This window comes from Nicotiana tabacum, chromosome 3 (genome assembly GCF_000715075.1).
Source record: "Nicotiana tabacum cultivar K326 chromosome 3, ASM71507v2, whole genome shotgun sequence".
NCBI lineage: Eukaryota > Viridiplantae > Streptophyta > Magnoliopsida > Solanales > Solanaceae > Nicotiana > Nicotiana tabacum.
Window position 1 is genome coordinate 9,714,859 of NC_134082.1, and position 14,639 is coordinate 9,729,497.

The window sequence follows — 14,639 nt, forward strand, 5'->3', positions numbered from 1 at the left end:
GGAGTCAAAATATAAACAAGTAACCAAACAAAAAGGCCAAGGGAATTCAACATAATAGTATTTATACATATAAGAAAAAATTTACCTAGCTATATATGAAAATTTTCCGGCAAAGATTGATTCAGTCAAAACAAGAAATTATGATTCAGAATCATTCAAATAGTTCCACTCCTGAGTATTTATGTATTGTTGTAATCTATTTGGTGCATTGAGGCTTCCAACTCCAGAATCGAACAGCTCACATTTGGTACTCACTATATTAAAGTACCATTACAATTGCTAAGAAGGTTAAGAGTTTCTTGCCTTAACATTGTCAAGCATATCAACAAAACTCTGAACACGATGAACCTGCAGGAGATGGAGAAACCGTAGTCAGAGAAATCACTCAAGCACGATCCAACAATGGGTTCGTTGGTTCCATAGATCCCAATGCTTCCGGTCCAATAATATTTATATATATATGTGTGCAAATAAACAAGTATAGATAAATTAGATATACATTTCAAAACTCACTTTCTCGACTCAAAACCCACAGTGTTTAATTCTAAATCCATCACTACTCAAGAAGGATGCAATTTTTCTTCTCTTTAATCCTAAAGTTTGATGCATATGCATCCCTTAAACCATCATTTAAACAACTCTCTTTTGAAGGTAAAAATCTCATAACTTAGTACAAGAAATCAAGTCACAAAATTGGAATTAATATACATCCAACTGTGCGGAGCACAGAATTGGATGATTAGACTGATTGGCATGTCATATAACCGGATGCGAAAAATCTAACCTTCCAATCATTCATGTTTTTTGAGCAAATTCGCACATAGTTCAGTTACTATAATGTGACAAAAGATAATTGGCACAACTCTAAAGATTGACCTGGAAAACATCTGGTTGAATCATATCCAGTGTAAGAAACTGAATCATGAACAAAAATATCAAGTGGATAATGTGACCACTCAGTTAGCCTTCTGTACTTGAATATTATGCCTTTTTTTTAAACAACCAACAACAAGAAGATATATTCCACTAAAACATTAGTTATTCTCGACTTTACATCACCGTCAATGGAATCAAAACAAAATGTGAGCGTACTTGTTCTAAAAGTAGCTACATAAACATTGTCACATAAACAAAGATGGGCAAGTTCAAAATTCAGTACAGAGAACAAAATGAATATAAGTAGTTACAACTAGAAAGCCAAAAATTAAGGTATTACAAGGAGAAAACTGGACCTTGCACCAATCAATCAGGCCGCTGCTTGGAACTGCTTCAGGGAGTCACAATTTGGAGTTTCTCTTCGATAACCCCAATGAAGCTGCTGCAATTCAAGTCTGCAATTGTGAGAAAGGATCGAGTGATAATCATTCTCAACCTTTTCTTCAAGTGCCACATGCTTTGGGCTATTAATAGGATACTCCTGCTCAAATTTCCCAGTCTTCACATAGTAATTCACACCTCTTTGTGTAGTTAACCTATGATCATACGGATAAGACTTCGAAAAGGAATAAACCGGGTCCGAAGAAGGCAGAAAGTTCAACAACAAAATCAATATCACAGGTAACAATTGAATCAAAGTCCTCAGCCACCCAGTTGGTCCTTGATATCTCACATCCACTCTAGGGCCAAAGCTAAAATGGGTAGTAGTCGTTGCGGGACGCATTCCACCAAAGAAGAAATTCCTGAAAATCTCTTCCGCGTCAACATTACCGTCATCATAGAACCCATTAAATGTATTCATTCTAGCACCACCAGCATGCCTATGAGCACGTCTTTCGTAAACAGGCTCCTCAGATCCAACAAGATCATACCTACTCCGACTCTCCTCGTCGCTCAAGCATTGAAACGCCTTAGACACCATCTTAAACGCATCCTCAGCTCCAGGTGCTTTATTCTTATCAGGATGGACTTTCAAAGACAACTTCCTATACGCCTTACGTACATCCTCAACACTACAACTACTTTTTTCCAACCCAAGAATCTCATAGTAATCCTTTTTCCTCTTAATTTCTTTCACAATTGTCACTTGCTCCTCACTATATGCCACTGATGACCCGCCACTAGCCGAAATCCTACGGCGGGGCCCATTTTCAGAGGAAAAATCAGGTGTTGGTACATTAGAACTAGGGTTTTCAGATTGGGATGCATCAGTTTGGGATAAAAGATGATCAATTTCAAGTGAAGGGTCTAAACGACGGGCTTTATTCAAGAATTTTAAGGCACGTTCTCGATTCCCAGATTGGATCGAATCCTCTGCTATTTTCAAGCATTTTTTAGCTTCATCTTTGTTTCCATCCATATTTATTCAAAAAAAATCAAAAATCGTAAACAGAATAAATCTAATTCAGATCTAAAACTATCAGTATAATGAAAAAGTATAAGATATTGGTCTTACAGATGAAATTTGAGGACCCTTTTTCGCAGATCGGTCAGAATTGGGGTTTTCCAATTAGGTTCTCGTAACAAACCCCATCTGAAGAAAGAAAAGCCGCAATATTATGATAGAGAACCCCAAAATTGGAATTGCTGAATATATTATGCGTTTTATTTGGAGAAAATGATAAAAATGGTCCCTTAAGTTGGGGGTAGGTTCAAATTAGTATCTTAAAAATAATCTGAGCAGTTTTGACCTTTTAAGTTTACCAACAGTTAATATTTTTGGTCTCCGTTAAATATTTACTTTAATAAAATTTGCCTCTTGTTATAAATATATTATATTATGGATGTTCATTTAGTACTCCGTTGTAAATAAGCTTCCTGAAGAAGCTTATCCATATGGGACTCCACCGTAAATATGTTTATCTATTTAGTACTATATTGGAAATAAGCTTCTTGAAGAAGCTTATCACTTCGGTACCCGGTTATGGATAAACATTACCCCCAGTAGAAGTTTATCCATATCGGGTATAATAAGATTATCTTTTCAGTACCCAGCTATGGATAAATATTACCCTCGGTAGAAGATTATCCATACCGGGTATAATGAGCTTATCCATTCAGTACTCTGTTATGGATAAATATTGCTCTCAGTAGAAGATTATCCATATCTGGTACAGCAGCAGCTTGTAGCAGCTTACACAGCAGCTTATAGTAGCTTACACAGCAGCTTGTAGTAGCAGCTTACACAACAACTTGTAGTAGCAGCTTACAGAGCAACTTCCTTTCTTCTATAAATAGAAGAGATTTCAGTTCATTATGTACATCAATTTGAATTCAAATAATATATCAGTTTCTCTCTATACTTGTCTTTACTTTATAGTCTTTATTTCATAACACGTTATCAGCACGAAGCTCTACCATCTCGAGCAAATATTTTGAAAGTATCTGAGGTAAGAACTTTCTTTTCCTAAATAATGTCAAATCTTTCTAAACTTGAATTTGTAGCCCTGGATATATCGGGCAAAAGCTACATGTCTTGGGTGCTTGATGCTGAAATTCATCTTGATGCGATGGGTCTGGCAGACACCATCAAGGATAAAAATCAGGCATCAAACCAAGACCGTGCCAAAGCAATGATATTCCTACGCCATCACCTTGATGAGGGCCTAAAAATGGAATATCTCACTATTAAAGATCCAGTCATACTGTGGAATAATTTGAAAGATAGATATGACCACCTGAAGATGGTCGTTCTTCCACATGCACGTTATGATTGGACTCATCTAAGGCTACAAGATTTTAAATCTATCAGTGAGTATAATTCTGCTATGTTCAGAATTATTTCCCAATTAAAATTATGTGGTGATAATATTACTGTCATGATATGTTGGAGAAAACTTTCACCACTTTTCATGCCTCGAATATGCTCCTGCAGCAGCAATATCGAGAGATGGGATTTAAAAAGTATTCTGAACTTATCTCACATCTTCTTATAGCAAAGCAACATAATGGGCTATTAATGAAAAATCATGAAAGCCGACCTATTGGTTCTTGTCCATTCCCTGAAGTGAATGAGACGAACTTCCACCAAGCTAAACGTGGAAGAGGTCGTGGCCCCAGTCGTGGTCATGACCGTGGTCGGGGAAGAAACCCCAATCATGGTAATAATAATGCACCAAAGAAGCCTTCTCACCACCAGCAGTGGAAAAGGAAGGAACAAAAGCATGAAGCGGTGCAAGCGCCAAATGTAGAAAATGCATGCTATAGATGTGGAGGAAAAGGGCACTGGTCACGTACTTGTCGTACGCCAAAGCACCTGGTTGAGCTTTATCAAGCCTCCCTGAAGAAGACAGAGAAAAATGCTGAAGCAAATTTTATTTCTGAAGACAATTTAGACTTCATGCATTTGGATGTAGCTGATTACTTTGCACTCCCAGAAGGAGAAACAAGTCATGTAATCGGTGGTGAATCTGTAGAAATGTAAATATTTTAATTTTTGTTATTTGTAATAGATAGTATGGTTATGTAATTGTTGTACATAAAGAAAAATTATGATATGATAATGATGTTTACTATAATATATCTTATTTATGTCATTTTAAAGAATATGGATAATATTATTAGATCAACTTAAACTCTAGCAGAGTTTGCAAGAAATATACAACCACCAGAAGTAGTTATATTTCATATATCTCATTGTAATTATATTTTGTTAACCACCAGAAGTGGTATATGTCTATGATCACCAGAAGTGATAATTTAGGCTTTCTATAGTTACAATTGAAGATAAGCTACATAAATATTCTCTATATTAAATGCACGCCTCGATTTGCTCCTGAAGTAGTAAATATTTTAAAAGAGGTTGAGGCATCACAATTTGATGTGATTAATGCGCATTCAGATAATTATGTTCGATTTCCTGAAGGATGTGAACTTTTGATAATATTAATCCATTCCCTGAAGTGAATGTGACAATACTAATAAGTCGGGTAAATATGAACGCGCTCTTGATGTGAATACATTACAATTCACCTCCAGAAGAGTTAATATAATTGAGAGAATATATACTCAATATTTCGTATTTTAAATTTGCTCCTGAAGAAGTAACACAGTTGAAATTGCCTCCTGAAGTGGAAAAATATTATGAAGAAGAGTTTTCGTGTGCTTAAACAATTGTTTTACATTGTTTATTTGATTGTGATTTTCTCTCATGACACCAGCAGTGTCTGAGCAATATTTGATAGTACAAAATGTATCAATAACTCCTGAAGAGCTAAATGTTTGCCTAAAGAATACATGACACCAGTAGTGCCAGATAAATATTAGATTGTGGATAATAAATTAAGGCTCTAGAAGGGCTTATATACAAATATTTCATTCATATTATATGATTATGGTCAAAACATATGTTGTAGTAAACCTGAAGTTTACTAATACAAATGGCTATCATAGTGAGACTACAAATAATTGGAAGATTGATAATCTTCATGTTTCCACAATCATAAGGGGTAAAATAATATGTATGTGAGAAGTTACCCGCCTTATTCTTTAATTTGTACTATATCATGTATCACAGTAAACTAAAAGTTTACTAAAGCAAAAGTTTATGCCATAGTAAACCAGAAGTTTACTAAGAGATAACACATGACATGATAAACTTGAAGTTTTCATTTGCCATTTTTAAATGAGCTATTTGAAAATTCAGATAAGCATATATTAAAGAACTAGAAGATTCTTCAGGAATTCTCATGTGTTGCTTGTTCTCATAATGAATTGATTATACCAGCTAAAGTTGGGACTAAGACCCCTGATTCTGAAATATATAAAAGGTGAATATGGGCCTGTTCACCTATCATGTGAACCACTTATAGGTGCATATGTGAGATGGTTACATGTGTAATTATTGTCAACCTGCAGTTTGGTATTTGGAATTGCTTTTCTCGATTAAGAGCATAATTTTTTCAGATTATGAAATCAAGACAGTTCATCTTGATAATGCTGGTTTATATCCAAGCTGGTTTAGCATTGAATACCTCATATTAATGTCTAAACCATTGCTTATGAGAACAAAGCTTCATGTGTTGGTCTAAGATTTTCTAAATTGCATATAGCAGCACTTGTATGCATCAGATCAACAATATATGATAAGTCCTCCCTTCACAATTGGTTTAGGATCAGAAACCAAATATTTTTACTATCTTTTGTTGTGTGGTATGTGATTAATTTCTCTACCATAATACACAAAGATATGTTTCCCAAAGATGATTGAGGATATATGTTAGTTTTTCTAACATTTGAAGGATGGAATAAACAGTTGAAAAATATGTTATATGAATCGAATTATCATGATCCTCACTTAGAAGATAATTCAAGTCGAATGCCAGAAGCATTTGCTGATCCAAAATTAAATATCATATTTCAGCTGCAAATGCTCCTATTAAATTAAATTCCCTGAAGGATAGAGTTTACTGTACGCATGAAGCGTGGTAGACCAATCGGTTCCAAAGGTAACAATCCTTGAAAAATAGTAGGAGCTAATGATCGAAATGATCATAATGAGGAGGAAATAAGCTCTAGAAGAGCCCACGACATAACATTTCATGAAACTCCCGAAAAAGTTCAGGTACATGAAAATAAAGAAAGTGATGAGATCTCCATAAGTTATGTCGCTTCGGAACTGACACAAAATAATCGTCGACGATACATTTAATACAATATAGTGCACAATATTGTAAACGATTGTGAGGATCGAACTAGCAGTCCAGACACTTGAAGATGTCGTACCATTTAGATACAAGTCTTAACCTATATGACTTATTTGGCTAAATCTATATGAAGATCCTTGAAGGATTGAAAATGCCCGAAGCATATAATTCAAAGTCTTGAGAAATGTACTCGATCAAATTATACAGATCTTTGTACGGTTTAAAGCAATATGGGCGCATGTGGTATAATCGCCTTAGTGAATATTTGCTTAAAGAAGGTTACATAAATGATGTTATTTGTCCATGTATTTTTATAAAGAAAATGGCATCAGAATTTGTTATACTTGCTGTTTATGCTGATGACATAAATCTTGTTGGAACTCCAGAAGAGCTTCAAAAGGCAATTGAATATCTTAAGAAAGAATTTGAGATGAAAGATCTTGGAAAGACAAAACTTTGTCTTGGTCTGCAAATTGAATATTTAGCAGATGAGATCTTTATCCATCAATCTGCCTATACAGAAAGGGTCTTAAAACACTTTTACATGGACAAAGCGCACCCATTGAGTACACCAATGGTTGTTCGATCACTTGAAGTAAATAAGGATTTGTTCCGACCTCCAGAAGAGGACGGGGAACTCCTTGGTCCTGAAATACTCTATCTCGGTGTAGATGGTGCACTTATTTATCTTGCTAATGCTAACAAAAGTGGTGCAGATCATATTGGTAATGCAGGTTATTTATCCGATACCCATAATGTTCGATTTCAAACCGGCAAGCAGGGAATGCATATGATTGAGATCAGTGATTCATTCGAGAAACATGTGGGTTGGAATGTGATAAAAGACCCACAATATTATACGGAGACAATGTTTCATGCATAGCGCTATTAAAGGGAGGATTTATAAAAGGAGATAGAACGAAGCACATTTCACCAAAATTGTTCTACACACACGATCTTCAGAAAAGTGGTGACATTGATGTGCAACAAATCCGTTCAAGTAATAATCCAGCAGATTTATTCACTAAATCTTTGCCAACTTCAACTTTTGAGAAGATGGTATACAAGATTGGAATGCGGAGACTCAAATATTTGAAACAAGGTTTTCATTAGGGGGAGTAAAATACGCGATGCACTCTTTTTCCCTTGCTAAGGTTTTTCCCATGGGGTTTTCCTTATAAGGTTTTTAATGAGGCACCTAGCAATGCGTCTTACTAAATATGTGTACTCTTTTTCCTTCGCTGAGATTTTTTTCCCACGTGGTTTTTCCTAGTAAGGTTTTAATGAGGCACATTATCTTTTAATGAACATCCAAGGGGGAGTGTTATAAATATATTATATTATGGATGTTCATTTAGTACTCCGTTGTAAATAAGCTTCCTGAAGAAGCTTATCCATATGGGACTCCACCGTAAATATGTTTATCTATTTAGTACTATATTGGAAATAAGCTTCTGAAGAAGCTTATCACTTCGGTACCCGGTTATAGATAAACATTACCCCCAGTAGAAGTTTATCCATATCGGGTATAATAAGATTATCTTTTCAGTACCCAGCTATGGATAAATATTACCCTCGGTAGAAGATTATCCATACCGGGTATAATAAGCTTATCCATTCAGTACTCCGTTATGGATAAATATTGCTCTCAGTAGAAGATTATCCATATCTGGTACAGCAGCAGCTTACACAGCAGCTTGTAGCAACTTACACAGCAGCTTACACAGCAGCTTATAGTAGCTTACACAACAGCTTGTAATAGCAGCTTACACAGCAGCTTGTAGTAGCAGCTTACGGAGCAGCTTCCTTTCTTCTATAAATAGAAGAGATTTCAGTTCATTATGTACATCAGTTTGAATTCAAATAATATATCAGTTTCTCTCTATACTTGTCTTTACTTTATAGTCTTTATTTCATAACACCTCTTAGATTTAACGATAATTGAGGAAAATCTCATCAAATCACTAAGCTAGCGTTTGGATATGGATTTGATTATAACAATAATAACGTACCTAATATTCCCACAAGTGGGATCTCTGGGGAGGGTAGAGTTTACGCAGACCTTACCCCTGCCTTTAAAAGGCAGATGTTATTTCCAAAAGAACCTCGGCTCAGGAAGGGGAGAGGGGAGGGGCAATAACAAGCAAACCGATCTCACAACCAAAGCAAAAAATACAAACTTAAGGTAATGCAATCAGAAAATCGAAACACAAGATAACAACAAGTAGTAACCGGAGACTAGGGGTACCAAAAAACATGGAAGGCATCAAGTTGTATATCAAAACTACTTATGCAAACAAGGAAAATACTCGACCACCTAACTATTTACCTTAATTCTCAACCTCCATACCTTCTGATACATGGTCATGTCCTCAGTGAGCTGGAGCAACGCCATATCTTGTCTAATCACATCTCCCCAATACTTTTTCGACCTGTCTCTACCTCTCTGTTGAACCTCCCATGCCAGCCTCTCATACCTCTTTACCGGAGCATCAGTGTCTTTCCTCTTCATATGCCTGAACCATCAAGTCTCGCCTCCCGCATCTTGTCCTCCACAAGGGCCACACCCATCCTGTCTGTAATAACTTCATTTTTAATTTTATCTAACCTGGTATGCCCGCACATCTACCTCAACATCCTCATCTCCGCCACATTCATCTTCTAGACATGGCATGTCTTGACTGGTCACACCCAATTTGGACATAGATTTGATTGGAACTTAAAAAAGAGTGTTTTAAGTTGCGTTGAAAAATACAACAACAATAACAACAACATACCCAGTATTATCCCACACTGTGGGGTCTGGAGATGGTAGTGTGTATGCAGATCTTACCCCTACCTTGTGAGGATAGAGAGGTTGTTTCCAATAGACCCTCGGCTCAGAAAAGTACAAGCACCACATTAATAAAAATATAGACACGAAGGGGCATACTAAAAAGCCATATAAAAGCAGAATAAAAATAACAAGATAGTAAGGTGATCAACAATGAAATAAAACATCGATTGGTCATAAAAACCTACTACCAACAGAAAGCGAGACTGCGTGCCAATACTACTGTTATGAACACTTTAGATTACCTACTCTACTACCCTAATCCTCGACCTCCATACCTTCCTATCAAGGGTCATATCCTCGGTCAGCTGAAGCTGCGCCATGTCTTGCCTAATCACCTCTCCCCACCTCTTCTTTGGCCTACCTTCTCTGTAGACCCTCCAATGTCAACCTCTCGCACTTCCTTATCGGGGTGTCTGTGCTTCTCCTCCTCACATGACCAAACCACCTAAGTCGCGCTTCCTGCATCTTGTCCTCAATAGGGGCCACACTCATCTTATCGCGAATAACCTCATTTCTAATCCTATCTAACCTGGTGTGCCCGCACGTCCATCTCAACATCCTCATCTCTACTACCTTCATCTTCTAGACATGAGCGAGCTTGACTAGCCAACACTCGGCCCCATACAACATCGTTGGTCTAATCACCACTCTATAGAACTTACATTTAAATTTTGGTGGCACCTTCTTGTCACACAAAATACCGGAAGTGAGTCTCCATTTCATCCATCCCGCCCCAATACGATGTGTGACATCTTCATTAATCTCCCATCCACCTGAATAATAGACCCAAGTTACTCTGTTGAAAAATAATTTTTGAAAATTGAAGATGTATTTGGACATGTATTTTATTTGAAGAAAAGTTTGTGTTTTGTGAGTGGAAGAAAAATTTTCACCCAAAAACTACTCTAAACCAATTTTTGGGAATTTGAACATTTTTTAATGTTTTGGAAATATTTCATAAACAAACAATGTTTTAAAAAAAATTGAAAAAATAAAGCCAAAATATATGTCCAAACGGAAGCTAAAATGGTAGCACCAAAAATCACATTAGACACCAGAAATAGATTTAAAAATCACGAAATTGCACTTAAACAACTGCCTCAAACACCATAGCATAAATTGCAAAATTTGTACCTCCAAATATGAGTTCCCATTAATTTTTTTTGTTTCATAATTCTCTTTAATCTAACTGAGAGAGTTTGTGAACATCTGAAAGAGACCAAAAGTGTTTATTTTTACCAATTATAAAGGAGCAAAACAACTCAAAAAATACTTAAGGGGCCAATTTATCAGTTTCTCCATTTATTTATGACAGAGTTAGATCCCATGACGTGTGCTTGTCTACACATCACGTGCCATACTTTTATCACTAGACCAAAATTTTAAAAGTAAAATTATATTAAATTTCATGGGTTTGAAAGATAGTTTAAATTGATACTGGACTAGTGATCTTCGTTAAGATATGCTTACTAGAATTAGATTTTGAGTTAATTTCCTAAACCTTTAACAATTGCAAAAATGATACTGTTCATCTTTTGAATAAATTTTTTTTTTTTGGTAACAATCCATTTGTTTTAATATTTATATTCTAGTTTGTATTACGAGAATATGTTTATATGGTATTTATGCTATTTGTAAAACAAATTACCGTTGAAGCATAAGATTTGAATAGAGATATCGGAGATTGTAGACCTAGTTTTCTAATTGAGTAATTTGGGAATTGAATATGTAAATGCTCCAAATGAGAATCTAAATATAGCTTTGGACTCTTGAGCTAATAGGTAATCAGAATATATGATTTTGTTTCAGGTTTGACCAAGTTGACTTTAACTTTCTCAAAATTATGAAAATTGTCTCATTAGCCTAAATAAATGTGTTATTTGATATTTTGCATTAAGAATACTGGAGGTCATTTGAGCGGAATTTTGGCCAATTCGAGATTAGGAAGCTTGCGATTTCGAGGTAAGTGAGACATTTAACCTCTCCAATGCTTGCTTTACTAGTATGATTTAGAACTTAGATAAATGCTTTCATAATATGTATACTATTTTTGACTAATTTGATATATATGTTGTGCCCTTATATAACTATGACATAATACTTCTGAGATTTTGAAGCATATTCTATATATATATATATATATATATATATATATATATAAACTAAGTATAGCATGCAAGTTTTCAAGTATATTAAGCATGTTATGATATGTGTTGTTATGCGTGGTTGACATTCATGACGTGACTTTTTATCTATCAATTGATGTCGATTGACTTGTATTGTATATCTTATGCGCTTTGATAAGGTGAGTTGATACCAATATTACTATGATTTGATCTAGCTGAGTGTCATATTCGGCGAGGGAATATGAGTTTGGTCTGGTGGAACCTTTATCCATGAAGGCAGAGTGTACATAAGTTGGTATAGTGAACACTCTATCTACGAGAGCATTGTGTTTTTTAGTAGGTCTAGTCGTCCTTTTGGTAAAGGCCTAGTGTGTGTGGCATATCTACTTATTTATGATTGTTGCACATGGCATGAGTTAATTGGACTATGAATGTTATAATGTGTGCATGGACGTATGATTTTTTTCAAAGACTTGCTGCAAGAGGTATGACATGAAGCCGAATTAGTTATCTAACTAGGTCCATCAATGGCTCACTATTTACAACGATCTAGTTCAATGCTTTTTTCGACTTCCCGTTAAGGTGAGCCAGCCATAGTTGTTCCATGGAGTGGCTTTTTTTGCTGACCTAATATCCCAACCAAATTGGGCCCATATTTTTGCTTCTAACTTGATTTGGTCTAGGTTGTACGTAACCTGAAAAGATCTTTTATCCTTTAGCCCAATATTAAAGACCCAATTCTTCATCACTCCATAATTGTCACGATCCAGAATCCTATCATCGGGACCATGATGACGCCTAACACCCACTTGCTAGGCAAGCTAACATTAGTTAACCAATTTAATAATTAAATAGTTCAAAACAGAATAATAATAATTATAAACGATGATTAAGGCCGAAATGCCTGAAATAAACCCATAATATAACACAGTCTAACTCAATCCCAGAAGTCTAGTTTCACCACTACATGAGCAACTAGAATTCACTACTAGAAATCCGGAAAAAAACGACCAAAATTTGGCGATCAAAATTGGTCTGTCAAGAAAAGCGACCAAAGTTGGTCGCTAAATTGGAGAAAATAATTAAATAATTATTATAAATACATTAGCGACCAAGGTTGGTCGCTTTTTGGTCGATAATGTGGTCAAAATGTTGACCGGGCTGGTCAGACTTGCTTGGTCAAAGAAATACTGAAATTAGCGACCAACTTTGGTCGCTAAAGTGGGACTCACTTATAAAATTTTAATAATTATTTTATTATTTTTTTAAAAAATAAAATATAATTTAAAATTAGCAATCAAAGTTGGTCGCTTGCGAAAGGGGGAGCAGATAGAGACCAACTTTGGTCGCTAATCTGAGACCCAGTTATAAAATTTTAATAATTATATTATTATTTAAAAAAATTATAAAATATAAATAAATATAATTCAAAGTTAGCGACCAAAGTTGGTCGCTTACAAAAGGGGAAGCAGATAGAGATCAACTTTGGTCGCTAATCTGGGACCCAGTTCTAACGTTTAACAATTATATTATTAATTTAAATATTATATAAAATATAAATAAATCTGATTTAAAATTAGCGACCAACTTTGGTCGCTAATTTTAATTTCTGGATAATTAGCGATCAAAGTTGGTCTCTTTTCAGGTCAACATTGGTCAAAATTAAAAATCACTTTTGTATTTACTATCTAAATAATATAAATGTAATCCGTTAATACTTTTGTAATACAAGGGATGAATACACTAAAATATACTCTAACATGCTATATATGTAGTTAAAGTAGTACAACGAAGCGTGTTATATATATATGTAAATTGATTCATCGACTTATAACCTACTCAGATGCATCGTTGAATATTAAAAACAAAACGTCTCGACTTATATCAAATAATCTGTTATAATTGATTCATCGACTTATAACCTAGTGATGAATGAATGTAATTCATTAACTCTGTTACAATACAAATAATAAATACAGTATCATGTACTATAACATGCTATATATGTAGTCAAAGTAGCACGAAGTGTGTATTATATATATACACACACTAACATATACTATAACAAGTTATATATAAGTTATAGTATTACAGTGAAGTGTGTGAGCGTGCGTGTGTGTCTATATATATATATATATATAAGAACATGAAGCGCTCGGAACACAAGGTCGGGTTCTTTTAGGTATTGATACACTTGTAAATTGATTCATCGACTTATAACCTACTCAGATGCATGTATATATATTAAAAACAAAACGTCTCGACTTATATCAATTAATATGTTATAATTGATTCATCGACTTATAACCTAGTGATGAATGAATGTAATTCATTAACTCTGTTATAATACAAATAATGAATACAGTAGCATATACTATAATATGCTATATATGTAGTTAAAGTAGCACGAAGTGTGTGTGTGTTATATATATACACACACTAACATATACTATACCAAGTTATATATACGTTATAGTGCCACCACTGTGACCGTCGGAGCTGCCGCCGCCCCACCTCTTCTCTCTCAGCCTGCGTCCCCAGCCGCTGCTATCACTGTTCCGCGTGCTACCACTGCCATTCTCCTCCTTTGCAGCATCACCACTGCCATTGTTGTTCAAGGTTAGTAATCTACCTTATTAGCTTTTTAATTTTTAATTTTTGGAATTTATGTAATTTTTTAGAGTTTTTGTCTATTTAGTATTTGTGTGACTAAGTAGGATTTTTGAACTACATTAGATTTAGATTTAAACTACCTAAAATTATAATTTTTAGGGTTTTTGGTTTGAACTACATTAGATTTAGAATTAAGGTGTAGAACTCAAATTAATGCATTTAAATTATTAATGTATAAATTATGAACTTAAGGCAGAAATTATGAACTACCTTAAATTATGAACTTATGGTTCTAAATAGAACTCAAATTAATGTATTTAAATTATTTACTTTATAAATTGATTTAAGGTATAAATTATGAATTGAACATTTAGGATATGAATTGAACTTTTAGTTTATGAATTAAATTTTTAGTCTATAAATTGAAATTTTAGGATATAAATTAAACTTTTAGGATATGAAATTAATTAACTAAAAAAAGAT

The 14,639-nt window shown here is 34.6% G+C and overlaps 1 protein-coding gene across 1 annotated transcript; it reads right to left on the reverse strand.

The window, feature by feature from the left end:
• Window positions 1-70: 70 nt before the first annotated feature.
• Window positions 71-2,512, reverse strand: LOC107773336 (chaperone protein dnaJ 49-like). Its single transcript, XM_016592761.2, has 2 exons — window positions 1,233-2,512; window positions 71-348 (listed from the first exon to the last, which is right to left on the reverse strand). Exon 1 carries the CDS (start codon window positions 2,294-2,296, stop codon window positions 1,247-1,249), a length of 1,050 nt encoding a protein of 349 aa, XP_016448247.2. The 5' UTR covers window positions 2,297-2,512; the 3' UTR covers window positions 71-348; window positions 1,233-1,246.
• Between the last annotated feature and the right edge of the window lie 12,127 nt (window positions 2,513-14,639).